Genomic DNA, 26,846 nt, shown 5'->3' with positions numbered 1-26,846 from the left:
GCGCACGTCGTTTTTCAAGGTGGGTGACCTTTTGTCCATACAATACAGGACAATATATACAACGCGACTTTAAACATACACATGATTAAAGCCGGGATCATCGCCGTGGAAAAGCTTTTGAGGTCTGAACAAGTTGATTTCATTCTTGACCTCGTACTTAGCCCAACCAACTGTGCCGAATAATTATAAGAATTCGGCTTGATTCATTTATAAATTTAGCAATTAAAAGCAAGTCACAATGGTCGGAATCGAACCCCAAACGGCCTTAGGATCCACGTTAAACAAATTGTTATTCAAATTTAGTTACACTCGTGAACATGCTCAGTTAAGCCATAGATCTTTGAATATGTGCTTAACAACTTGTTTCTATAGTTATAGTATATGTAGTTAAATATACTTGTTTTTCAATTTGATGAACACTATGCACTTTGTGTAAACTAACGCACCTTAATGCAATAGTTTGTATATTATACAAAAAACACTGCCAAATGGAACCATATCACAACCATGACTAAGAGTTTACTTGAGTTATGTCCTTCATGAAGCCTTTTTTGAGGAAAATAACACACGCAACTTATCAGATTTATGTTAATAAATCAATTTTATGAACACGTTATAAATATATATAACATTAATTGTGTAACGAACGCGGTGACTGATTCCATGGAAATCGACGTAATGTTCTGCATGTAAAAATTGAATGTCGTTATTTACGTATGTGTTCATGCCGTTAATATAAATAGCTTCAAATGAGTAAATTGTTGTTACCTACGACATGTGTATAAAATGTTTTGAAAACAAATTGAGCTCGTATTTAATAACTCGGATCTTTTTAAAAACGATATTATTCATACTTTATGACTCAGCGCAGAGGTATCAAGTTGATTTATTTGGGTAAAATGAGTTCTTGTACATCTACACTTAACATAAGGCACCACTATCTGCATGACGTACACACATTATACCACGAATGCCATGTGTAACACAACTTTCAGTATTGCATATTGGTCTAATAAATGTCCACAAGTCGTTTATGAAGAAACTCAAGATTATCGGTGAACATAAATGTCTCATTTTCTCGCATCAATGTTTCACGAAAACACAGTAAAAATAGTTTCTAGGCTCGTACGCTTATAATTTTCAGTTTCGCATACGTATTGGTAAATACTTTGAGTAAATTACCTTGAATTCGTTAACGTCTCAACTTGATAATAAATTATAATGTTTCGATTAATAAAAAAAAACATAAAAAAGAACATAGTACATAATATAGAAAATTAACACTATTGACAAAACATAAACTTAAAATACGTAATCGTTAATGACTAATCACAGTTTGATAATGCTACAAATTATTCAACATTACAAACCCGAAACGATTGAATAATTTTGATTGGTTCTGTTGTTTTCTTGAAAATGTGTAACCACGTGTAGATTACTTACAACAGCCATAATTCGCATTGTGCAATATCTTTCAGGGCGGTTTTTGGGTATTATAAAAAACGCATTCTACTTGTGTTTAGTTCTTAAGTCATTTGATATTCCTATATAGAATATTTATATTTTTATATACACTTTTACCGTTGGTGGATGCATCCTTGGCCCTTTTCACTATTCGACACATCGCCTTCCCAATTAACCGGCTGTCGCTCGTCGTCATTTATCGCGGGTCCAAAGATTGAACCATCGCAGCGTTTTCATTGCTTTCATTTCGGCGTGATCTCGAATTCTGATCATCGTAATTGGCACTCGTTACCCACGTGTCCGGTTTACTTCTCTGCATTTCTCTGATTATACGCCAATTATACTTCGAAACCAATACTATTCGACTGAAACTTATTTTCGTGGATTTTTTGGTGCGTCCGCAACCATTAATGAAATGTTTAACGAACTTTAACTTGTGCAGTCTTAAGGCCCGGTCACACAACGATCATTTATGGCTTAATCACGGCCACAACTCGTCAGAAATTAATATCCCGCGAAGCAGACGATGTTGTTCGCGTTGATGTCGAGTTTAAGACGAGCTAAGGTCGATGTTAAGACGTGACAGGACGCGGGGAAAACTCGCAACGGCTTTGGACGCGGAAACAAGTTTTGAACTGCTCAACACTTTATACCGCGGACAACCACGGGTAATACACGTGGTTATGACGTGCAATACGCGTGAATGTCACGTGAAAATTCGTGTTCCGGCAGTGATTAAAACTTTGGAAGACGCAGTAAGACGCGAAAGTTTATCGTGCTGTCACGGGCAGAGCACGGTCATCGGACGGGTGTTTCGGTATCAAGGGAAATGGCGTGTTTTTGCGGCTTATCACTGACAAGAACTGACGCCTCTAGCCTTACACATAGCTGGAAGTGGTTAGCCGTGCTTATGCATTGTTTCAGATGTGGAACAGTCGCCGACGGCCAGACCAATTACAAAGCACAACTAAAGCACAACCAAGCCAAAATCACCCAGAAATTACCACGAACGACCACGTCCACCTGATTTTCAAAGCTTTTTGTACGTGATTTAGCAGTAATTTGCTGTGTGACCGGGTCTTTACATCAGATATTTATACAAATGGACGAATTTAAGATCTAACGAACATGTAACATTGTACGAATGCACGAAATTTCATGTCAAGCAAATAAAATAAGTAGAGTGTCGGCGGATGCCCACGGTCTTTTGAGAGTGTAAATTCCGGACCCCATATCGAGGAATGTTATTTCTGTTCAGTGCGGTCAAACACAAAAAAGTGTACATATTTATGCTTGCAAAAGATTTATTGCAGCACCACAGAGCATTTATATAATAATGCTATATTAATAGACTGTGGTTGAAATAACATTCATATTTATGCATGGACGCGTTACTAAATATTGGTTACGTAAAATTGAAATGCGATATTCCAATTATATTAGAAAGTGTTATGAAATGTTTGCACGATTAATTAGGTTATAAGAATATGGTATCGAGTTCGAGTTAACAATCGACCGCCATAAGATTTCGATATCTATCGAAACCTGAAGAGGTTGTAAATACAAATGCAAGTTATTTCTAAAGATTAAAGGACAATTTTGTACAATAATGGTTTGAGTTATATAGAACTTAATTCTTACTGAAAACAACCAGTGGTATGAACGTGAACTTTGAAACCAAACTATATCTCAACGTTTCAACTGTGTACGTTTAGAGGCGCATATATATTGAACATTGACCCTTTCAGAAAGGTGTTTGTGAATCTAAAGCGACAGATAAAAAAAATAACAATAAGCGTTGGTGCATAGTGCATACGATATATATATTTATACATTAAGTTTAATGAAAAGTCGGGGCATGTGTTTAAATATAAACAGCATAGCCAAATGCCCTTAGGTTCTCACCTGAGACCCAAATGAATTAAACGTTGACCGCGCACAGCGTTATTGATCCGCAATGTACGAGTTCATTCTGCTCATGAAGCTGCATTGTTTTCGCGGAGCCGGCATTAATAGAAATGATCCTACCAAATTAACTTTTCAATTACAACTCCAATTGCTAAAACTATAAATCTTAACTTTCACGACATTATATCTTTGTTTTGACAAAAGCAATGATTGTTTATTCATTCAGTTTATTACACTAAATGGTATTAAACCAATCAACGATTCTGCGTTTAATTTATATGAAATAATTGTCCCTCACGTACAAACATCATTAGGCTAAACAAGTTGACGATCTTTTTAAGCTTGACATGTAGGTACATATATCTAACTAGCTAGCTAGGGAAATTTAGTATTTGTAAAACAGTTAGAACAAACTGTGCTTACGTTTTTGACATAACTTCAATAACCTCAATATCCGAGAGTATTATACATAAAATGACTCAGGGTTCTCAGTTTTTAAAAGTTCACTAAAACTTGAATTTACCATACAAATTTAAAGACGAAGACGAATCATAGATTAAGCACCAAATAATACGGTAGTTAAACTATGTTTAAATATGTGTGCAATTCTTGTTCCTTCAGACAAGGCAGTGAATGACCATTGGAAGCCTCATCCAGACGTCTCTAACCCAACGCAGAACAACAGGTTCTTTTTTAATAACATTTTGTTTCTGAAAACATGCATTTTACAGTTATACAAACACACATGAAGATTCACGAATTTTTGCTCTAACAAATGTAACGGAACGAAACATGGTTTCAGAGTATTATGTTTTGGGGAGAAGAAAGAGAAGAAAAGTGGTCAAGGCTCAGTTGAGTCTATTGAGTCCCAGAACAGGTTCTTGCCATACTGGAATTACTTGTATTTGTGGGCTTGCATGATGCGTAAACATGAGTTGGCGGAAATACTCTTGCGGAAAGTGGAGGTAAATTAGTTTACATTCCTGTTTCTAAACAATTGCTTCTAAACTGTGTTCATTATATAGCACTTAAATACGGAATAATACACTAGTCAACTGTTCCCAGCGTGCGTTTAAATCAAGTGGTTTCCGTTATAACGTATAACAGAAGAGTGAGAAGCGAAATAGCGGAACCACTAGACTGATACACAGCGTAATATTAGTATTAATTACACTCGTTCGAATGCTTCAATATTCTTCAATTTCATAAATAGGTATTTTAATACATCACTTATTTCTAATAAAAAGTCAGGCTAATATATATCGGTGTCCAATCATCAGGAAACTTCAAGAGAACATTTGTTCAAGTGATACCTCGGCCGAGTTCGAAACTGGGTCACGTTGGGTCAGACACAATGTAACTTAGTCAAATTAAAAACAAAAACTAGTGAACACTCTAGAAGCCACAATAATCTTCCAGACTTCGTGAAACTTAAGGAAAACGTTTTCACAATTATATATTTGCCTAGTTGAAAACTGAGTCACGCGGGTTTCGAAAACTACGTAACCAGTCAAAATTAAAGGAAAACATTTTTAACACTCTAGAGCCCAAATGTCTAGCCAAATGTGTATGAAACTTGATCAGAGCAATGGTCCTATAGATATAATGGTTTTGTTCAAAACTTGGTCACTTGGGGTCAAAGACTAGGTGGTTAGATGTAATTGAAGAAAAAGCATGTGCCAATACAATTACACACATTAAGGAATAGCAATACAAAATAGAAACAAAAACAATGCAAAAGACATATCTGTCGAAATTAATTAACGAGACAGTATCAATATACATAATTATATACTATTCGACTAATAGATCAAAGCAAACAAATACATGTTCTGACTAAACATTTATGTTAAAAAACTGTTCCAAATTGTTCTTAAAGTTTATATTTGATCTTTATTGAAACCAATTATCTCCTCAATTTTTAGCCTATTCTGAAGATACGTGTTAAACGGATAAATATTGGGAATGTCGTTCTGATACTTTTTTGATAACATATAAAATTTTGCCAACAATATGAAAAAGTTGACAATCTGTGATATTTTGGAATGACAAATTGAAACGTTACGAAAGCTTATATGTGCATAATCAAAATTTGAAATGCTCGGCAAATTCGATATACACTTTTAAATTGTTCAAAACCTGTTGAATTATAGGATATCCCTAAAACATATGCATATTTGAATCTACTGATGCTGGAAAAACGCACAAATTGGAATGTGTTGAACCACACTGCAGTAAATAATTTTTGTTAGGAATAATTTGCATAATATATTTATACTGAAAAATTCTTATTTTTGTGTCATGGGTCAGAATAAACGGGTGAGTAAAACAGTTTATTCGTTTCAAATTCGTTATCAAAACATAATTACCATTTTTGATTTGCCATGATTAGATTGATTTGCTTCGTCAGTACGACTTTTGGTATACTAATTTGCAGATTTTAGTTGACTCTGTATCCGATGAAAGTAAATTTGCAGGTGGTTGATAACTTATGTCTTCAGTTTTCAGCTTTTCTTTCCAATCTTGTGGCACACTTTTTATAAGACAATAGTATTTCAGAAAATAACTGTTATTTAACCCGTACACGTTTTGTAATTGATCAAAACTATAAAATTGCCTCGTTCTTTTGTCATGTGTTTGTTCTACATGATTTTTTTTATAAACGAGTTGTTCCAAATTATTTCTTTTCCGATAGCTTTGATGTAATTTTGTGCGTAGACCTTATTCAAGACCTTTAATATTTCTTTTAAGAACACTGATCGAATTTTAGTGTGTTTATATCGTCAGGTTTAATGTTATTTTGTTAAATAAAATAATTTCCATAGCTTTCCAGAAGAATACTGTATAATTTTGTTATTTTTTATTCATGTTGGTGTATAAATCGTTTAACCCAAGAAGCTTTGAAACCATCCATAGAGCTTTCTATATCAATCATTTTCAAACCGCCATTTTTATATTCTTGTATAATTTGATCACATTAAATCCTGTCGTTTCATACAAATGTGAACATAGTTGTGTTTAAAGTGTAAATTTAACTGTCATCTGGGCCTTCTAAAACTGTATATGGGTATATTCGTTTTGTCAATGCAAAAGTTTTGATAACTGTGATTTTTCCTATAAGTGAACGATTGCATTTTTTCCATTTATGTTAACAGTGTTCCTGATTCTTTGTACAAGTATTGTGTTCCGCCGTTACATTTGTATTGTTGTATATTATTATCTCAAGTGTGGTCGCGCTTTTACAGTGTCAATTTTTTTTTTTAATGTGGCCATTTTTTTATTTTCTCCTTTATAAATGCACGTAGTTTCGTTACAGAGCATTTATTGTTATTCAATTTTAAACCTGATTTAGTTGTGAATTTGTCAAGGGTTATAATTACATATTCAAATGACTTTTGACTGCCGTCAAGGAGAAAACAGGCATCATCAGAAATAATGTTGTTTGAGTTCGATATTGTCTATGTAAATTCCTTTTTTTATCATGTCTTATACAATTCGCTAGTAATTCACTACATATAAAAACAGATAGGGCGAAAAGTGGCAGGCGTGCCTCACTCCGTTTTCGATGTCGAAGAAATGAGAGAAATACCCATTATTAATTACACAAGATTTTGCATTACTATAAAACAGTTTCACCCATTTTATTAGAGATTGACTGAACCCCATGCGATCTTAACATTTATATATACAAGTATGGTCTAAACTTTCAAAGGCTTTTTGAAAATCAGAGACAAAGATCATTCCTGTTTCATCGGCATCGTTTATTTTATCAATGACTTCATTCATCAATATATCTCCCTTTTATGAATCCCGTTTGTTCGTAGTTATACGTTTTTTTATGAAATGGTTTATTTCTATTAGCTACAGATTTATTTGCTATTTCAAAGTCAACATTTAACAAAGAGACTGGTCGCCAATTATTAAAAATGAAATATCTTTAGTGAAATAAGACCTTGTGTTTGAAGTTCGGTTAAAATTTCTGTTTCAATTGAATTATTTATTGAACTGATTAAGTATTGTTTTATGTCGGTCCAAACAAGTTTATACAATTCTGTTTATAATCCATCTGAGCCTGGGTTTTTGTTATTTTGTTATGTCTTTCAATGCTTGAGAGCATTCATATTCGGACAAATGGTCGGGGTATTTGTCTCCATCATCGTTTGATAATTTTACAATATCTTGAAGAAATATGTAATGGATTTCTTGGTCCAAATTTGCATCAACAAATCAATCATTCAATATACTTATATGCTCAATAAAATGAATATTTGCTAGATATTTTCCAGTTTATTTAGCGTTATATAGAAATCAATCAATCTATGAAAATTAATAAAATCATAAAACTATTTCTATCACATCATACAACCTTCGTGCGCGAATGAGAAGATCGATAACGTGTCAGTGTGATTTAGCTACCCGTTGATTGCAGACGCTTTTGCTAGCTTTACAATTTTATTCTTAAAAACGGGGCTTGAATCATGGTTTTATTTTGGCCACACTTATTAATGATAATACATATATTATGGGTGATGAAGTAGAAATCCAGTCTATAAAAATTACAAATTGTCCACTTGAATACCAAGTTGAAATTATTTGCTCTGCGTGAAGTTCTCACCAGTCACCATATGTCAATCAAATTCCATTAGTCAAATATGGAGTTAATGTTATTTCTGCTTTTAATGTGTCTACCTGTTTTGCAGTTTTTTTGTCTGGGTTTGGATTGTAATGTATTAAAATCACCTCCCATTAAAAATAACACTCTAAACGTCACATTTATGTCAAATCTTCACGAACTTTGTCAGAATATTTGTTCATAAATATCTCAGTGGAGTTTGAACTGGTCCACGTGTTATCAAATACTAGGTGAGTTTTTACCATAATGAAACTTGCTGATAATATTTGTTCTAATGATAATTGGTCGAGTTCAAAATACTTCGTGAAACATCGAGCGTGAGAGCTGATCAAAACAGTGAATTCTGGTCTCAGGTAAATGACCCTAAGCCTTTGGCCTTATTGGTAAGATGATATTTCATTAATAATTGTTTAAACAACAAAAAGATTCTTTATATTTTTCATTACAAGAAACCATTTTTTTATTATAAGAGACGTTCAGCGCATTCTTAGATACCTTTCGATTTAACATCCTTAAAGTAACATAATGGGACTTCTGTTTCAGTAGTACGTTCTTTAAAATGTAATATTAAATTAAAGTATTTTTTTACAATTGCACAAGTGCAACCATCACCCATCAGTCTTGCTATGATCAAAGCTACATCTGGATTCACTTACAACTTTAGTTATAATTACAGCAAATGTTTTAAGGCACATGATCAATGGCTTGAAATCTTTTGAAATTCTTCTCAAATTTGAAACTTTCACAAATATCTGAAGTTCTGTGTCTGATTTAAGAAAAACACTTATTGCATGTGGGTGCGTGTGAGGGTCGGGAACGAACAGACTGCTTTGGTTTCACCCTGCAAAAAATGCCACGCATGCATTTTGCATGTTCCGAGATTTATCATTGTATGTAGTTACAAACTACGTAATGACGATCGATTTAAAGTTAGGTTTATGTTTCATCTTTTGTGTCCATTTTTCGTTCATGTTTGTCTGTCTACGGTATACATAGTGAATAATGATAATGTAGGCAATTGCATTGATTGCCATTAAGTTATAAACTCATAAGGTGTATATATCTGATAAGATTGCACTGTTGATTGAAAGTGTAACCGAAGGAGGATTATATCGTTGCGAGTCGTTTGAATTTGTTTTGGTTGCTCTAATAACGTTTTGTTTTACCGTATGCAAGGTGCAGGATCAACGTTTTTTTTTAGAGGTTTACACACGGGCTAGGCAGAATGTAAACACACCGTAAAGAACTTTATTTCTAAACAAGAGTTCGTAATAAAATACATAGATTAAGCTTTGCATACATATAAACGATAGTTGGTGAGTACTGGCTTGACTTTGGATAGACTTCCAATACCCATTTTATTTTGGTATTAGCTTACTTTTGTGATAAACTTAATTGTAAGAAAACAGGTCAATTTGTTCATTATATTATCAAGTTAAGTGGATTTAGGAATTGTGCTTATATGCGAAAACATACCAATCGTTGATGATTTAGAACTATACATTTATACAACTATACAATTGCGATTAAAAGCATTTTCGTAGGTGTCTTCTTCAATATGATCGTCAATCCATCTGTGATTTCGACCTTTAATAAATCGTTATACACTGTGTAATAATTCAGTTCAATTAAATGCAACCACTATGGGACCTTAATTCCACTGAGATTTGACAAACATTTGTTTACTTTTCCGTGTGTCAAGTGTTATATCAGCAACTTAAAGCAACAAATATAAAAACTATCGTTAACATGTATACCACTCGGTATTTTTATCACGCTGTTATTCTTTTTGGACTTAACATACAATCATTTACTCAGCTGGACAAAAGTTGTGTTATTCACAAATATAAGTATGTCGTTTTTTTTTCTGTGTGGTAAATTTAAATATATATATATATTGTGTATATCTTTGCAAATTACACGAAATTCATATTACCAAGGGGTTGTTTGGTTAGCAATTTCTACAAGGGTAATTTTCGTTTCGTATTGGTATCGAAAACTGAATCAACTTGAAGTTAGCATGTCGATTAGATTAACTTCCCCCGCTATATTAACATTTTACATATTAAAGTAAATGGATATTAACTGCTTATGCATATTGTGTTGGAAGGATTTGACCTCACATTTCAGTTTTATTGTTTTCAGAATCCGATCGCCATGGCTCTGATAACATATAATTTGTTGAAGGCTGTGGAACGACAAACAGACGACAAAGTGCTAAAGACTGAAATTCAGAAATACATTAAGTATGAATATATACTTCTGAAGACATATACAGCGCTTCTTTGTATATAAAGTATCTATAAAAGATAATAGCATTTCTGAGTGAAAGGGAGTGGGAGAAGAGGAGGGGAAGGGGAGGGGGAGAGGGAGGGGAGGGGCAGGGGAGGGGCTGGGGGAAGGGGGAAGGGAGAGAGGGAGGGAGAGAGGCAGATATATATATATATATATATATATATATATATATATATATATATATATATATATATGTGTGTGTGTGTGTGTGTGCGTGCGTGTGTGTGTGTGTGTGCGTGCGTGCGTGCGTGCGTGCGTGTGTGTGTGTGTTTGTGTGAGTGCGTGCGTGCGTGCGTGCGTGCGTGCGTGCGTGCGTGCGTGTGTGTGTGTGTGTGTGCGTGCGTGCGTGCGTGCGTGAGTGAGTGAGTGTGTGTGTGTGTGTGTGTGTGTGTGTGTGTGTGTGTGTGTGTGTGTGTGTGTGTGTGTGTGTGTGTGTGTGTGTGTGTGCGTGCGTGCGTGCGTGCGTGCGTGCGTGCGTGCGTGCGTGTGTGTGTTTGAATCCAATAACACATTTGTTTTCGGATGTTTCATGCGTAGCAAAATTTAAAAACAAATTGGCTCTATGCATTTTATGTACTTGGTTTTCGTTTTTGCAATCAACAGTGTAACATGTGGTCACAATAAATAAAACCCATAAATTGTGGGATAAGCAATATGTTTTATGACATTTGTTTATAATGCAATAATTAAGCATATATATGTTTCAATGCTTGTTTAACATTGTTGTTACTCCAGCTTGTTTAATTATAATGTTCGCAAGTGTTTATGTACGTTATAATTTTAAAATACATTATGTTGTCACAGCCAAGACTTCCAGTTAAAGGAAGGTTGGTTCTGTTATTAACTTGCGTATACATGGCACGTTAGTGATACTATCTCTTATTTAATACCAAACGGAATTTATGTTAATTGATGTGCATTTTCATTTAGAAAATCATCTGCTATGGCGACGGGTATTCTAAACGAATGTGCCCAGAGTGATGATACATACACGAATCAGATATTAACGCTAGAGATACCATTTTGGCAGATGACATGCATAGAATTGGCTATAAAATCGAAACACATGGAATTCCTTGACCAGCTAGCAGTCCGCAATCTGTTTGGAACTGTTTGGAATGGAAAACTCGAGGATACAACTACGTTGAAGGTAATCCATTTTATAAAAAACTTGTTTTTAATTATTAACGAAGTTAATGTATTTGTTCTTAAACCATAAAGCACATTTTTAAATAGCCCGTATATAGTTAAGGTAATTTCCTATTGCCATCTAAAAAATGCACTTACACCAATCGAGTGCATAAGAAAAATAGAGTTTTTACGTTCTGATTTTTAAAATTCTTTCCCAAAGATTTTTAGTGCATAGTATTCACATACATGTTGCTTAAGAAATCATGTAATATGAAAAGTAGTTCAACTAATGCTTAGCGCGTTTATGTTTGCGATTGTGGTTAAAACTACATTTGTTAAAATATTTAATCATCATGTGACATTGATATTATCGTGCATGTAAACATACCTTGTTAACAGAATCACAATAAAAAAATAAAAGTTAGTTTTCAAACATCACATCGCATACTACAAACAAACCAAATTTTCGGTAAATATGTATTTAAATTGGCCTCGGGCGATGCGTTTAAGTGTAATACCAATTAAAGACGCTTCACATATGTCCAAGTAAGATTTCTAGCGATATGTTTACACTTATCTGCCTGGAAAAGATCCTCTACGTGTATCGTCCTTACTAGACGCAATATAAAAGAAGTTCAATAATTATGCTCCTAAACCTGTTTGGAAATACAAAGAAAAACGATGGCGTGATGTTTTCGATGATATCAATACACATATAATATATAAATACACATGAACAAAACATTTAAGAAAATAAATTTAGTAACATAATTAGCCACGACAGATATGTGAGTATGTATGAATTTCTTGTGTAAACTATGTTAATGTATTCGCTTATTGTATATGTTTATAAGAACAACCATTGCTTTATTAGCATCCGATATTGTTGCATCTGATTCTGAATTTATTATGATAATTAAATCTGTTTATGCTTTGCTATTTCAGTTTTTCTCTTGTTTAATGTGTCCAGCGTTATCGCTAAAACTATTGAATTACAAAACGGACAAAAGTACGACCCACGACAACCCAGGCGAACAACCAGCACCGAAAAAGATCTGTGCAAACCTTGGCAAAATCAAGGACTTCTTACAAGCTCCAAAAACAAAACTTGCGTATAATTTGGTATGCATATTTACACTATTACAAGTAGTTATACTTCATGCACTATTGTGGACTCACATTATCTAAACCTGCTTTCAATTATTAAGAATTGTTTAGTGCTGGTTATGGATAAGGCGATTTTTTTTGCAACGATAACTTATTACAAACATATGACCCTCTTTCATTTTCCATTATAAACTATACATGAACATAAATTTATAAAGACAATAATTTGTAATGGCAATAGACCTTGTGTCTATTATCAATTGTATCTAATACCTTGTTGATCAACAGATATCGTATGTGATGTTTCTGAGCCTTTTCGCGTACGTACTGCTGTTTGATCTCGCATCAACGATCTCGAACTTGGAATATGTATTGATGACATGGGTATTGGCTATACTGGGAGAAGAAATAAGACAGGTAAATAATAGAATAGAAAACACAAATACAATGGGTATGTGTACAAAAAGAAAATACAAGTAGAATATTTGACAACCCCATTACTCGGTAATTTGTGTTGTGTGAGGTAATTTCCAACATGATAGTTTCGATACATAACATAAACCACCAGAGCGATAACCCGATTTGTTTCACTACAAATCTGCGAAGAATATGTTGTTTTGCTGCTCTATATTATACTTACATTATTTTCATTTCACAATTGTTTTTTCGCACGCCAATACACGAGAAATATACAATATGAAGGAGTGAAACTCCAGAAGCTGCATAATAGAAAACAATCGCCAAATGCCTAAACGTTGTTTTCAAAGCATAAGAAAAAACCGACGGTATGATTTATTTCAAAATAGTCTATATTTTATAGTATACGTTATATTTGAAAAATTTAGCCTTGATCTTGGGGAATTATGTACCGAATACAAAAGAACGTTTCAGTAAAACACGATAATAGAATACTGGAAACGAGTTTTTAATGAATGGTTAATTATCTCACATCGCATTAGTGCTTTTAAAACATTATGACTACTCATGGGACACAACATTCAAACACGTACGCATATAACTTGTTAATAGTTTAAGGCAAAGTAAACTGCTTTTTTTATCATAAACTGTGGGTGATTTGCAAGCATTGCTTATCCGCTTAGGCTTCTGCCTAGAATAAGGCTGCAGCAGAGACTATACCGCTTGGGTCGTGACTACATAGGCATGTGGTGTAACGCCGAGTTTTGTTTCTTCAATAGCTAAGTTTAGGATCTTACACTGCTCGAATGCTAAGAATGCAAGATTTGGTTTATATGCCCAGTTGTGCTCGTTACATTTGGTCTGTTATGACAGAGTTTGGTTTCCTTCAACGGATACAGATCCCAAAAAGGCTTGGCCATTGCATACAGACTTGTTGAAAATATAACACGTACTCGATAACAAAGTATTAAATGTATGTTGTGTAATGCAAACTCTAGTTACGACACCGCTCGGGTTTTGATCCGAGCATGGTTTGCTACATTGGCTTATGGTGTTACGCCGAGTTATGTTTTTGAAGATGCTGCTTCAGCATCTCGTCTAAGTAATCATACCATGAAACAAAAATTCACAATGGCGATTTACCTAGAAGACCAAAAGGGTCCGATTGAGTTAGCGCAATTTTTCCATTCGGCATACCTAACTTATTATAATTGAAATATGGGAAACAACAACAACAATTGGCAAATGCAGAAGAAAATGTTTATTAAAATATGTAATAATTGACAAATAAATATTCTTATCACAAGTGTTGATCTCTATGATACATCATAATAAAACATATAACAAGATTGCCATATATGTCATATGTTATGAGCCATGTTCTGAGAAAACTGGGCATAATGCTTGTGTGTAAATTTTTGTCCCGAATTAACCTGTGCAGTTCGCACAGGCTGACTGAACAGGCTATTTTTTTAGATTTTTTTTGGAATAAAACATAATGGTGAGGCATAATTATGCGTAAAGTATCGTCCCGGATTAGCTTGTGCTGACTGCACAGGCTATTTTTGTAAATAAAACATGAGGGTTAGGCATAATTGTACGTAAGATATTGTCCCGGATTAGCCTGTGCAGTCCGCCAAGGCTGACTGTTCATGCTATTTGTTTTATTTTTATTTTACTAAAACATTCAGGGTAAGTCATAATTGTGCGTAAAAATCGTTCCGGATTAGCCTTGCTGTCCGCACAGGCTGAATGCACAGGCTATTTTTTTATTTTAGTTTTTGACTTAAACATGAGGGTTAGGCATAATTGTGCGTCAATTGTCGTCCTGGATTAGCCTTTGCAGTCCGCACAGGCTGACTGCACAGGCTATTTTTCTTATTTTTTGTATTTTTTTAACTTAAACATGAGGGTTAGGCGTAATTGTGCGTCAACTGTCTTCCCGGATTTTTTTAAAACCTACTTTTGCGATGCTGCTTCAGCCCCAATTTGTTTTCGTACCCAATTGTTTTTTCGTACCTAATTTTTTTTTCCTACCAAAATTTTGTTTTTGGCAAAAAATTTTCGTACCCAAAATTTTCGTTCCCAAATTTTTTTCGTACTAAAAATTTTCTTTCCCACATACACAATTGTTGTGATGTACATAAACTTAAATTGATGCTTTTATATCAATCCTCTTCAAAACATCGTCACACCAGTTCTTTCAGTACTTTGATTTCCAAATGCGTAGCCTATTCTTCTCGGCTGCTACGAATGCACGGTTTGTTATACATGCTCTGTTCTGCTCGTTACATATTGTCTGTTATGCTTAAGTTTGGTTTCCTACAAAGGTTAAAGATCCCATAAAGGCTATGTCATTGCATGCACGCTTGTTGAAGATATAATTTGTACTCGATAACAAAGTATTTGTTTAAAAGTTTTGATCCGCTGAAAGCTTATGGTGTTACGCCGAGTTATGTTTTTTCCAAGTGCGTAGGTTAGTATCCTACACTTCTCGGCTGCTACGAATCCAAGGTGTGTTATACATGCCCTGTTCTGCTCGTAACACATGGTCTGTTATGCTTAAGTTTGGTTTTATATAGCGGTTACAGATTTAAAAAAGCCATTACAGTCAAAAGCATGCACACTTGCTGAAGATCTAAATCGCATTGGGGTAGCAAAGTATTATGTAAAATATGATGTCATAAGCTGGGGAAGGCCCACAGATAAAATTATACAAATCGTGTTTTCCGTTGTGATCAAAACGCACGCTGTAGAGTAAACAACAAATGATAACAGTTTAATGGCTGCTTTATATTAATTATTTTATTTTATTGAAGATAAAACATGACTTACAAAGCACAAACCATAATAATAAATAAACTTCGATGCAATAGGGCAAGTATAAGTTGAATTTATTTGAGGTCTAATACTATTGAACTTTAATATAATCAACGACTTTACTTTATAAATATCTATCCGTTTTTAAATAAATATATGTTTAACAACGTTTATCTCAAACAAAGAATTGATTTTTTTAATATAAACTACTATAATGTGTGAAATGAAATCCATCGGAATGGTTTTGCAGGTAAATCGTATCATAGACTTGTGCTTTACCTAGTTTAAATTATATTAATATCCAATAGACTTTTGATAAGTATTTTCTAATTCGCAGGAATCTCTAATCGGCAGGGGACCATTTATGTGCGTTAACCAGAAAGTTTACAATTTCGATCATGATATATCAACGTATTATACTTAATTATTTAGTCTCTTACATGTGCCAAAATATAAGGATTTCGTCCATTTAATATCGATGTTGAATTCAGCATAATCTACTACGTTTGCATACATACGTCCAATATTTCTTCTTTTCATCACCTATAATTTTAACTGAATGAATTGCCAATTGAAATGACACATTTTTTTCTGAAAACCTACCGTGTGGGGCAGTTTCCCAATAAAGGTTTAAATCGAGCGTCTAGCGAGATTGGACAGATCATGCATATATGTATTGGTTTAAGTTGGGAATGCATCCAAAATCTACGTGTTGTCATTAAAATTGTTATGGAAAATTATGTAGAAATGGAGTTTCCATGAAACTATGTTTTATTATTTTTAATATATTGTTCTGTAAAATAATGCTTAGCTGCTTATTCGGCGCGTAAATGTAGCTCTCAAAATCTTAACTCTACGTATTAGGCATTGGTAGATCCATTCCCGATATTGATTTGATTCTTTATCCGTAGGGCTCGTGAGACAATATTACAACTATATCAAAAGTACAACCATATTTTCTATCAGAGACCTTATACAAGTGCTTATTCACCATATACACGTATTCATGTGTGATATGTTTTCGATGGCTACGTCGAATGAGAATAAAGAGTACTTCTCGAATGGATGGAATATCATTGATATGTGTACAATCGCCATGTTTTTTATCGGATTTGGACTGCGATTCAAACACTTTCAAGACGCGTTGGATTGGCACAGAGTCGTGCTTGCTGTCGATTTTGTAGCATTCTTCTTCAGACTGATCCACATCTTCTCTGTTCAAAATGTCCTTGGTCCCAAACTTATTATGATTCAAAAAATGGTACGTGATGTTACATGTATTAATTATATTATTGTATAATGTTTTAAATTAAGCCCTGTACGCCAGATATTATTACATCCATAATGTTACTGTAACAAGGTAACGGCTGCCTCAGTAACACGAGCGCTGGACAGTAAATCCGAATTTCTTCTTATAACCGAGTTCGAAGCAGCTCATCCCAGCTTCGTTTATGATACATTATTATGCCCCCCTTCGAAGAAGAGGGGGTATATTGCTTTGCACATGTCGGTCGTTCGGTCGGTCTGTCGGTCGGTCCGTCCACCAGGTGGTTTCCGGATGATAACTCCAAAACGCTTAGGGCTAGGATCATGAAACTTCATAGGTACATTGATCATGACTTGCAGATGACCCCTATTGATTGTGAGGTCACTAGGTCAAAGGTCAAGGTCACGGTGACCCGAAATCGTAAAATGATTTCCGGATGATAACTCAAGAACGCATACGCCTAGGATCATGAAACTTCATGGGTAGATTGAGCATGACTTGCAGATGACCCCTATTGATTGTGAGGTCACTAAGTCAAAGGTCAAGCTCACGGTGACCCGAAATAGTAAAATGGCTTCCGGATGATAACTCAAGAACGCATACGCCAAGGATCATGAAACTTCATGGGTAGATTTATCATGACTTGCAGATGACCCCTATTGATTTTGAGGTCACTAAATCAAAGGTCAAGGTCACGGTGACCCGAAATAGTAAAATGGTTTCCGGATGATAACTCAAGAACGCATATGCCAAGGATCATGAAACTTCATAGGTAGATTGATCATAACTCGCAGATGACCCCTATGGATTTTGAGGTCACAAGGTCAAAGGTCAAGGTCACGGTGACCCGAAATAGTAAATTGATTTTCGGATGATAACTTAAGAACGCTTTTGCCTAGGATCATGACACTTCATAGGTACATTGATCGTGACTCGCAGATGACCCCTATTGATTTTCAGGTCACTAGGTCAAAGGTCAAGGTCACAGTAACAAAAAACGTATTCACACAATGGCTGCCACAACAACGGACAGCCCATATGGGGGGCATGCATATTTTTCAAACAGCCCTTGTTTACAGTATCTTTACATGAATTCATCACGTTATATGGCTTGGTTATATGTCGGTGAATGTAAACTCAGGAAAGTCAGGAAAATTGTGAGAGACGTTCTATGGCATTATACAGCGAAAATCGAACAACCAAACGTTTAACATATTAATGAACATCAACGGATAAGTTCGTTAAAAAAAATAATCTACATAGCATGCGAGATGTTTTAGTTAGTCCAAATAAATAGTCTATCCAGTGAGATTCGTTAGCGTGTTTAAATGTTTCATAATAAATACCATGCCTTGTTAATATAAAAAGATCTTCAATCAGTAGCGACATGGTAATAGCGCAAAGCCACTAATATTTTCGTTGTGTAGTTCATGTCTAAAACCTGCCAATATTTTTTTAATGCTCATATTAGAAAATCCTTTTAAAAAGTGGTTCATATTTTTTTATGGAAAATAAGTTTAAAGTCAGCAAGCAAAATGCATTATTTTGTCGATTAGAATACAGATACTGCGAGTGCAACTCAACTGAAAGGGTCAATTCATGAGAATGATTATTGTTCTTCTTGTATTGTTGTATGATTGCAGTTAACTGGACAAAATAATACAGCTAATAAATTATCATTAGAAAAAAAATAGATATGACATTTACAATATTCAATAAATATAATATGTATGTTATGCATGTTGAGTTTATTTGGAAAGAGAAATATATAATTACATAGGGCGGTCCTGCTATCGTTGTGGTTCAATCCCCTTTCTGGAAGCATGTGAGCTTGTTTGTCAGCATACCGGACAGGGTACTCCGGCTCCCACCCCCTCAGAAGATCACGCTAGCATTTCAAATCGTTCATTAACAACTAAATAGCTTGACATTGCATATATACTTTCCATTGTTTGGGAGTCTTGAAATTTAATTAGGTGGTGCACATGTCGGTTCCACACATAAAGCAGCTTAAGGCGCGGACGAACCTCATAAACTTCGAAAAACACACATTCAAACAATTACAAAAATTGTCTTCTTATCCGTGACGTTCGATTTATATCACTTCAATGATATCTGAGCCCTCACAGTGTTTGTAAAAAGTATGTGTATGCCATTTTAAAAGTTAAGTCTCAGCATTCCCTGGAGCATATATAACTATAATAAATATCATAATAGTGTTCACGATATTATCGAACATCGGCGAACAGCATTAACAGCTTGTTGACTCTCGCATATTACCAATCTTTCATAACAAACAGTAAAAACATTCAATTGTTGTTAATCGCAAGTCTTTTCCATTGCTTTTTCGTTAACGTCAACCAATGTTTGCGAGGGTTTATATGAGATTTATATACGCATCTCTACGTTTTCTTCACACTAGCAAGAGATATGTTGGATCACTTAACTTGTGTGTGTATTCTGTTCCAGTTAAAGGACCTGGTGTATTTCCTTGTTATTTTGGTGGTGTTTGTATTATCGTACGCGATTGCGTCGCACTCCATCCTCTTCCCTGATTCTCCATTTACTAGGGAAACATTTCTACAAATAATAAGAAAGCCTTACTGGCATCTTTATGGAGAACTGTTTCTAGAAGATACGGAAGGTATGTATGTGTCACCAAAACAAATCTTAATTTGTGTATAATTTGATTGTACAATGTATATTATAACTAATCATATCATGAACTTCCAAGCACCTACAGCCTACAGGTATGAATTTTTATCATGGAAATTGACCGCAGTAGAATCGATTAGTAATTATCATTTTCCAAACAGGTTCTGCGGATTGCACAACGGATGTTAGACTTTGGACAAACGGAATATATCCGCGTTGTCCAAGCAAAACTGGACAGATTGTGGTTCCAATCATGATGGGGATCTATATGCTTATCACCAATATACTCCTTCTCAACCTTCTGATTGCTATGTTCAGGTATATTTAGCATATGTCGAAACACTTGACAGTTGTTGAAATTAATATTATATTCATGTTCTTCAATTATGCCTTTACAGAGAATAAAATACCTCTTTATTTAATAATACATACATACAATTTTACAGTTTTCGAAATGCTTTGATGTTGTATACGTGTTTGTTTGTTTTCAAGAGCAAGGACGTTAATTTTAAATGCCTATTCAAATTTTTAGTCACACATTCGAGGGTATTCATAAGCGATCGGAATCGCTGTGGTGTTATCAGCGATACTTCATACTGAAGGAGTACGGAATGAGACCTGTTATATGTCCTCCTCTAAACATATGTTGGCACATATACGATCTTGTCCAACGCGTGTGCTGTCGACAGGCGACTGTAGAAGATCCTTTTCGTAAGTAGCATGTCACATTCTTTGATCGCACAACTAAACGCTGATGTTGAATAATAAGGTCATATACATTGTATTATATGTTTAGCGTCCCGTTTAAATCTTGGAACTTGCAAATAAGTCAGGACAAATTTAGTCAGTTAAACCTTCATCACCAATCTAAAAATGACCGTAGAAGCATGTGAACATTCACAAATAGAAATACTAATTATTATATTTTAGTTTCTTAAAGAAATATTTAAATGTAATATGAACTGAAGCGCAATGTTTTTATCGTAATGGGTGTTGATAAATCATACAATTGCCGGGGCACTGAAAATTTCAGAAATGCTTCAAGTGTTTCCCACCCAACTAGAGATGTACTGGTATTAAACCCAGGTTATTCTCGCGTGTATCGGTGCTATACACTGAGCACGTAAAAGAACCAAGGTATCTATTCGCAAAGAGCTAGGGTATCGCACCCGGATTCCTTGTATCCCAATACTGTCTCTTCTGCTTGCTGTCTCTTCAGCAAAACCAACGGACCCCATTGAAAATAAGTGCTTGCACTTTCATGGGTTATCCTTGACCGCAAGGTCAAAATAAATACATACATACAGACATACAATATACATGTTATAATATTCTATTTTTATGTATAATCTTTAAATTAAACAATGATCTGATACGCATTTTAAAAGAGCAATAATATATTAATTATAAAGACAAAATATACAATTCACAATTATAAGATCTAGTAAGTTGTTTGCACTGGTAAAAGTCCCTATTCTAATAAAAAAATAATGTCAATAACTAAAAAACAAACAAATAAAACAGAAATTTAAAAGCCAAGAGTTTTAAACAATTTTGTGTTTTAATTGAGTCGCATTTGCGGAGTTTGTAAATGCGTTGTTTAAGGCATTACGTATACACTATCCATCTTCATTTTCTATATGGTGAAACATATGTTAAGTTTGTTAAAAAAAACTTACACGCCCGTGAACGCTAAACATAACATCAAATTGGTAACTGTTGTCCTTTAAAATGCCACTGCATCTCTAACTTCCACATATTACACGTTTCTTTACAGTCAAACGTGAATGAAACTTAACGAAGAATATTATACCACGTTACGCCGCTTGTTTCCCATCGACATTATTTTAGTTTTAGTTTATTTCAAATAATACTCAGATGGCCAAAAGTGGACACATTGATAGCGGACTTGCGATGTTAACAGGCAATACAATAAAAACAATTGTAAATTAAGACGTTTCAATGTAAACATGTTAAATTTTTTACTGTTTAAAATATTATGTACGAAAATCAAAAATGAAGAAATGAACAAAACAGTAAATTGTACCTAAGTTATTAGGGGTTTTTTTGTGGCAGAAAGTCACATTAAGAAGGGCCATTAATGATAAATATCTTATAGTATGTTTATCTATTCTAACAATAATATTTTCATCTAATTATTAATACATCTTTTCCTAGAATACCTATTCGGATCAATTTGGTGTCTGAAGGCAAAACTATTAGATATTTTACAATAAAATAACACAATAATTGAAAGTATTTTAAGAAATGACAGCGTACAATTCGTCAAAGTGTAATCGTAACAGTATATTTCAGACTGCTTATTCGAAACAAAACAATAAACAGTCTTAAGACTCACACTAAATTACGAATCATAATATAATTAATTTTTTTTTTACAAACTATAGTTTTTAATATATAAATATATATTGATAGACAAAAGCGTCTAATAAATAACCCACTATAACACGCTAATAAATTTAGAAAACAGTGGACAAATATATATTACAATTTGTTAATTTAGCAACAATATATTCATTTTACATACCTACAGAGGTCATCACAAACAACCTTTTTCAATATATCGAAATTCTGAATGTTCAACAAAAATAAGGTATCTATCGTTAAGCAACGAATTAATGTGTGCAGTATCAAACAAACACAAATCGAACTTAATTGACGATATATAAGCATCATGTGATCAAACCAAAAACAGATAAATGTAACAAACTAGTTTTGTTATTACCATGTTCTTTTCTGGTGTCTTTCGCTCGATGAATGTATGTATGTTTTCTGTTTGTTGTACATTAGATTGTAATGCAAGCACCGAAATTCCGTTTAAAATTAACATTTAAAAATAACACGAAACTCATGTTTAAATAAAGACATTGCAATGTCTTTAAAATAATTGAATTGAAATGCGTCTAGTACAACTGCAAGTCTCAATATTCAACCTGTGTAAAGACGTACGTAATTGTGATCAGCTAAATCAAAATATGTTTGTATGACCTTTATTAAGGTATGGTTGAAACTGAACAAACGTGTCGTTTGTTCTTAAAATTGCCTTACTAGAGTTTTGAATCACCTTTTTAATATTCTGGATACATGTGTTCCTCAAAATCTGCATAAATAGTATACAACATATTCTAATTACTAACATATTGAAAAAGCCAAGAATATTAAAACCCCAGATAACCTTATACATCTCTTAATACTGTGCACCAAGTATTGTTGTTTTGACACTATATTATATAGGTAAATATGGTCAACAATACTTGTTGATCAAGTGTATATCTGATGGGTTTTTTAAAGTTTTTTTCTATTAATGTATTATATATATATTTTTGACTTATCGGGTTTCAATAGCTGCCAGAGTAATAACAACCGTTTATATTGACACCCTGGAAGCTTCACTATTGAAAAGAAATATGTTCAATGGATAAGCCGTTGATAACATCCCCACTAACACAGAATGAAATCAATACTAGTCTGCAATAAGTATGGACGGAGCAAAACAAAAATTTAAAGTCCTCAATAATTATTGTGGGAGCCTAACTAAGGTGAATAGTCTGCGCTAAGTTTGGGCGGAGCCTAACTAAGGTTTAAAGTCCTAAATTATTATTTAAGGAGCCTTACAAGGGTAATAAGTGTACAATAGTTAATTACGGAGCCTTACTAAGGTTAATTGTCTGCAATAATAATAGGACGAAACGTTACTAAGTTTGTGACGTAGCGGATTGTCAATGCACCTAATATGTCTTATAGGAACACACAAGTCTCTGAATGATAAAAACACAATAAATCTCTGAATGATTTCTAACTATTTATTTTATTTTCTATTCAAATATTCTTTAATTACAATTCTAAGTGTCAAGTCAAAGTTCTCTCAAATCTACCCGCAGAATATCTTATTCTGACCAAACATCTACATTTTGTCTACAGGTTAATTTACATAAAATTCCCTTATAATTTCGATTGGTCATCAGTGTCCATTTCTTCACGTGCTTGTTGTCGATTGGTTGAGTTCTAAATGTATTGAATTACTGACACCCTGGATAAACAAAATTATTCAGGTAATACCGTATTTACACACTTATCGAACAATCATTCTAGATGTGATGTGAATTTGTAATGTACTCTTATAATTCAATAAAATCATGTTTCCCATCGCACATTTTATATGATGAATGCAACCAGGCAAACAAGATGATGCAAGTTTGTTCGATTAATGTTAATAAAGTCGGCCTATTTCAATAGTTATATAAGATAATATCACTTGAATGGCTTGTAAAATATTCAGTCTCCAGATTTTGATTTCTCATGCACGGATATTTCGTGTTCCTACTTGCTAACAATAAACCTTCAAACATTCTGGACCAGTTTGTACTTGTAAATTTCTATCATATCATTTATATTATCTGTATTATTAATATTATCTGTAATTAAATTGCTATATAACATAATATGCATTGTATAAGAATAAAAAATATGCATACGCTGTTACGTTACAAGTTTATTAGTATGCAATAAATACAGAAGGAGACTTACTAAACTTAACAGTCTGCAATACTTATGGACGGAGCTTAACAAAGATAAATAGTCTGCAATACGTATGAACAGAGTCTAACTAAGGTTAATAGTCTGCAATAATTATGGACGGAAACTACCTGTGGATTTGGGAACTGTTCTTTAGAATAACTGTTAATTTTAATGTTACGTGCTCCTACTTTATCACGCATTCAGAAAACTTGCATAATACTAAAAGCCTTTTAATTGTCATAGGTAAAGGTCGTTGGTCAACAACCCTTTAAACAGGTTGAACCCACGATGCTTTACATTCTAAACGTATTACCCAAGTTATAATCTATCTTTATTTGTCGCAATTCGTTTGATGTGTCCCGCTGTATTGTGTATTTGTCTTGAATACAAGACTATGCGCGGTAACACTAATTAATCCCCTGATACTATTATCGAGTTTGGTTATTTCTTTTTGTATTGCAACGAAATCTGTTAAAAGTGTTATGCGTACAACGGTTTACTATAATGGTTACAAATACGTATGCTAGCAATAACAGAAAAGTGGGGACAGTGGTCTAGTGGTGGGATGCTGGTCTAGGGATCGACAGGTCCCTAGTTCGAATCCCACTCGGGGCACTGGATTTTTCTGAGCAAAAAATTATTCCAACGCTTGCTCTTCTCCACCCAGGTGTATAAATGGGTACCTGTGAGGGAAATAAGTCCATTTGCCGTGGCTGCCTGGTGCGCCATATGTAAACGGACGACTTAAATCCCAGTAATCGGGGGGTTAATGTCGAAGTCGGCTGAAGATGTATATCGAAGCAGACTATAAACCGCAACTTAAACAGAAAAAGAAGTCAGCAATGCCAAAAAATGTATTAAGTTCGTACTGAAAAATGCGTGTTTTTGTTAATGAAATTTGTATTAACTCTGCAACCTGATATTCAAGTATAGTTTGTATTCGTTTGCATATTTCAGGCTTTGTAGTAACTTTTCACATGCCAGTATACTTGTCGTTTGTCCACTAGTTATAACATAATTTGTACACGGTACGCGACATAGCATTATGTTTTGGATTATTCTGCAATAATTATGGGTGCAATATCGTTTAAAATACTCCTTAGATAATCTGGGAAATAGTACAGCAACATAAAAGTACTTAAACACTCACAATCAATACAAAAACAAAATTAAATTTTTCGTAAATAGTTTCAAAGCAAAAATAAAAATAAAACTACTTTTTTAACCTTTTCTTGTTACCATGTTTCATCCACTGCTATACGGATTGAAAATGAATAGTATTATAAAGAATGCGTCTAAATTGTAATTTAATTCTTAGGCAAACACACTTTTAAACGAGGACAGGTCGACACGACTCTAAGTATTTAAAAAAAATACGGAATACCGTTAGGGCCATCGTGGTTACACATTAAAATCCAGAGGGCGAGAATACGATGACGACAGTGCGACAACGCGATAGTACGATGGCGACAATTCGATAGTACGATGGCGACAACCGATAGTCATATCGTACTGTCGCCATCGTATTGTCGCACTCTCGTCATCGTATTCTCGCACTCACGTCATCGTATTCTCGCACTCTCGACATCGTATTCTTGCGCTATCGTCATCGTATATTCACACCCTCGCTTTCTCGTCATCGTATTATCGCACTCTCGTCATCGTATTCTCGCACTCTCGCCATCGTACTCTCGCGTTCTCGCATTCTCGCCCTCTGGATTTTAATGTGTAACCACGATGGCCCTAACGATATCCAGTAAACAAATTAAATTCCGCCTTGCAGTGCATTGATGTATTAATTGTCGTGATAAATTATATCGGCTTTTATGCATACAATTAAGTTATTTTCCAGATTGTTTTATTTTCTGTCGACAGTGTGTATACAAGCATAAACATTCATGAACATAGTGAAATTATGAGATAGTTTTAAATTTGTAAAAACACACACACATAAATCCGTGCGCATAAATATATTTTAAACATCTAAATGTGAGTTGTTTTATAAGGCTACATCATACAAAATGATTATTGAATACTTACCTAACCCTGCTCATCACAGATTTAAGTTTTGAGAAAAATACAGTTCTACACACTGAGCGCGGTCCTGGTAAAATATTTCGTATATGTACAATAATCCACGTTTTCTTATTTGTGGGTTGAAGTGTGAAGTCTGAGTTTAAATTTGAACATAAGTTATACCATAGAAAATTACAAGAATGAACGATATCGTAACAAAACAAACAACAACTACAGTCTAAACACATGCAAAGATACCTATTCATCAAAAACTACTTGTAATAAAAATTGAGGCCGGCATAGCAAACAAGCATACACCGGTACTTTATTAAAGCTTTAATGAGGAGCAGCATGTGCTTTGTTAAAATATTAAATTGGAATTGTCATTCACATGAATTCTAGACTTGTTCAGAACTTCCACTAACCGCAATGCACGGTATATTCACAGATGAATTCTAGTAGTGGTGTGCCACTTAACATCACACAAATTGTTTAAATTAAATTTAACTGATCTGGCTTTAAAGTCCTTTTTGTTAAATGGACACAACCGATGTTTCAAGATGAATGCATTTTCATCCCCAACACTCGGCAGAT

The 26,846-nt window shown here is 34.1% G+C and overlaps 1 protein-coding gene across 1 annotated transcript in view; it reads left to right on the top strand.

Annotated features, from left to right (window-relative positions):
* LOC127839117 (transient receptor potential cation channel subfamily M member 2-like) overlaps positions 1–26,846 on the top strand; it is a 203,909-nt gene that overhangs the window by 159,271 nt on the left and 17,792 nt on the right. The window contains exons 4-6 of the mRNA XM_052367319.1: positions 19,512–19,686; positions 19,859–20,015; positions 20,230–20,408. Coding sequence (XP_052223279.1) covers positions 19,512–19,686; positions 19,859–20,015; positions 20,230–20,408 — 511 coding nt within the window. The remainder of the gene's footprint in view (positions 1–19,511; positions 19,687–19,858; positions 20,016–20,229; positions 20,409–26,846) is intronic.

This window comes from Dreissena polymorpha, chromosome 7, assembly GCF_020536995.1.
Source record: "Dreissena polymorpha isolate Duluth1 chromosome 7, UMN_Dpol_1.0, whole genome shotgun sequence".
Taxonomy (NCBI): Eukaryota; Metazoa; Mollusca; class Bivalvia; order Myida; family Dreissenidae; genus Dreissena; species Dreissena polymorpha.
This window is presented reverse-complemented; position numbering and strand designations above follow the sequence as displayed.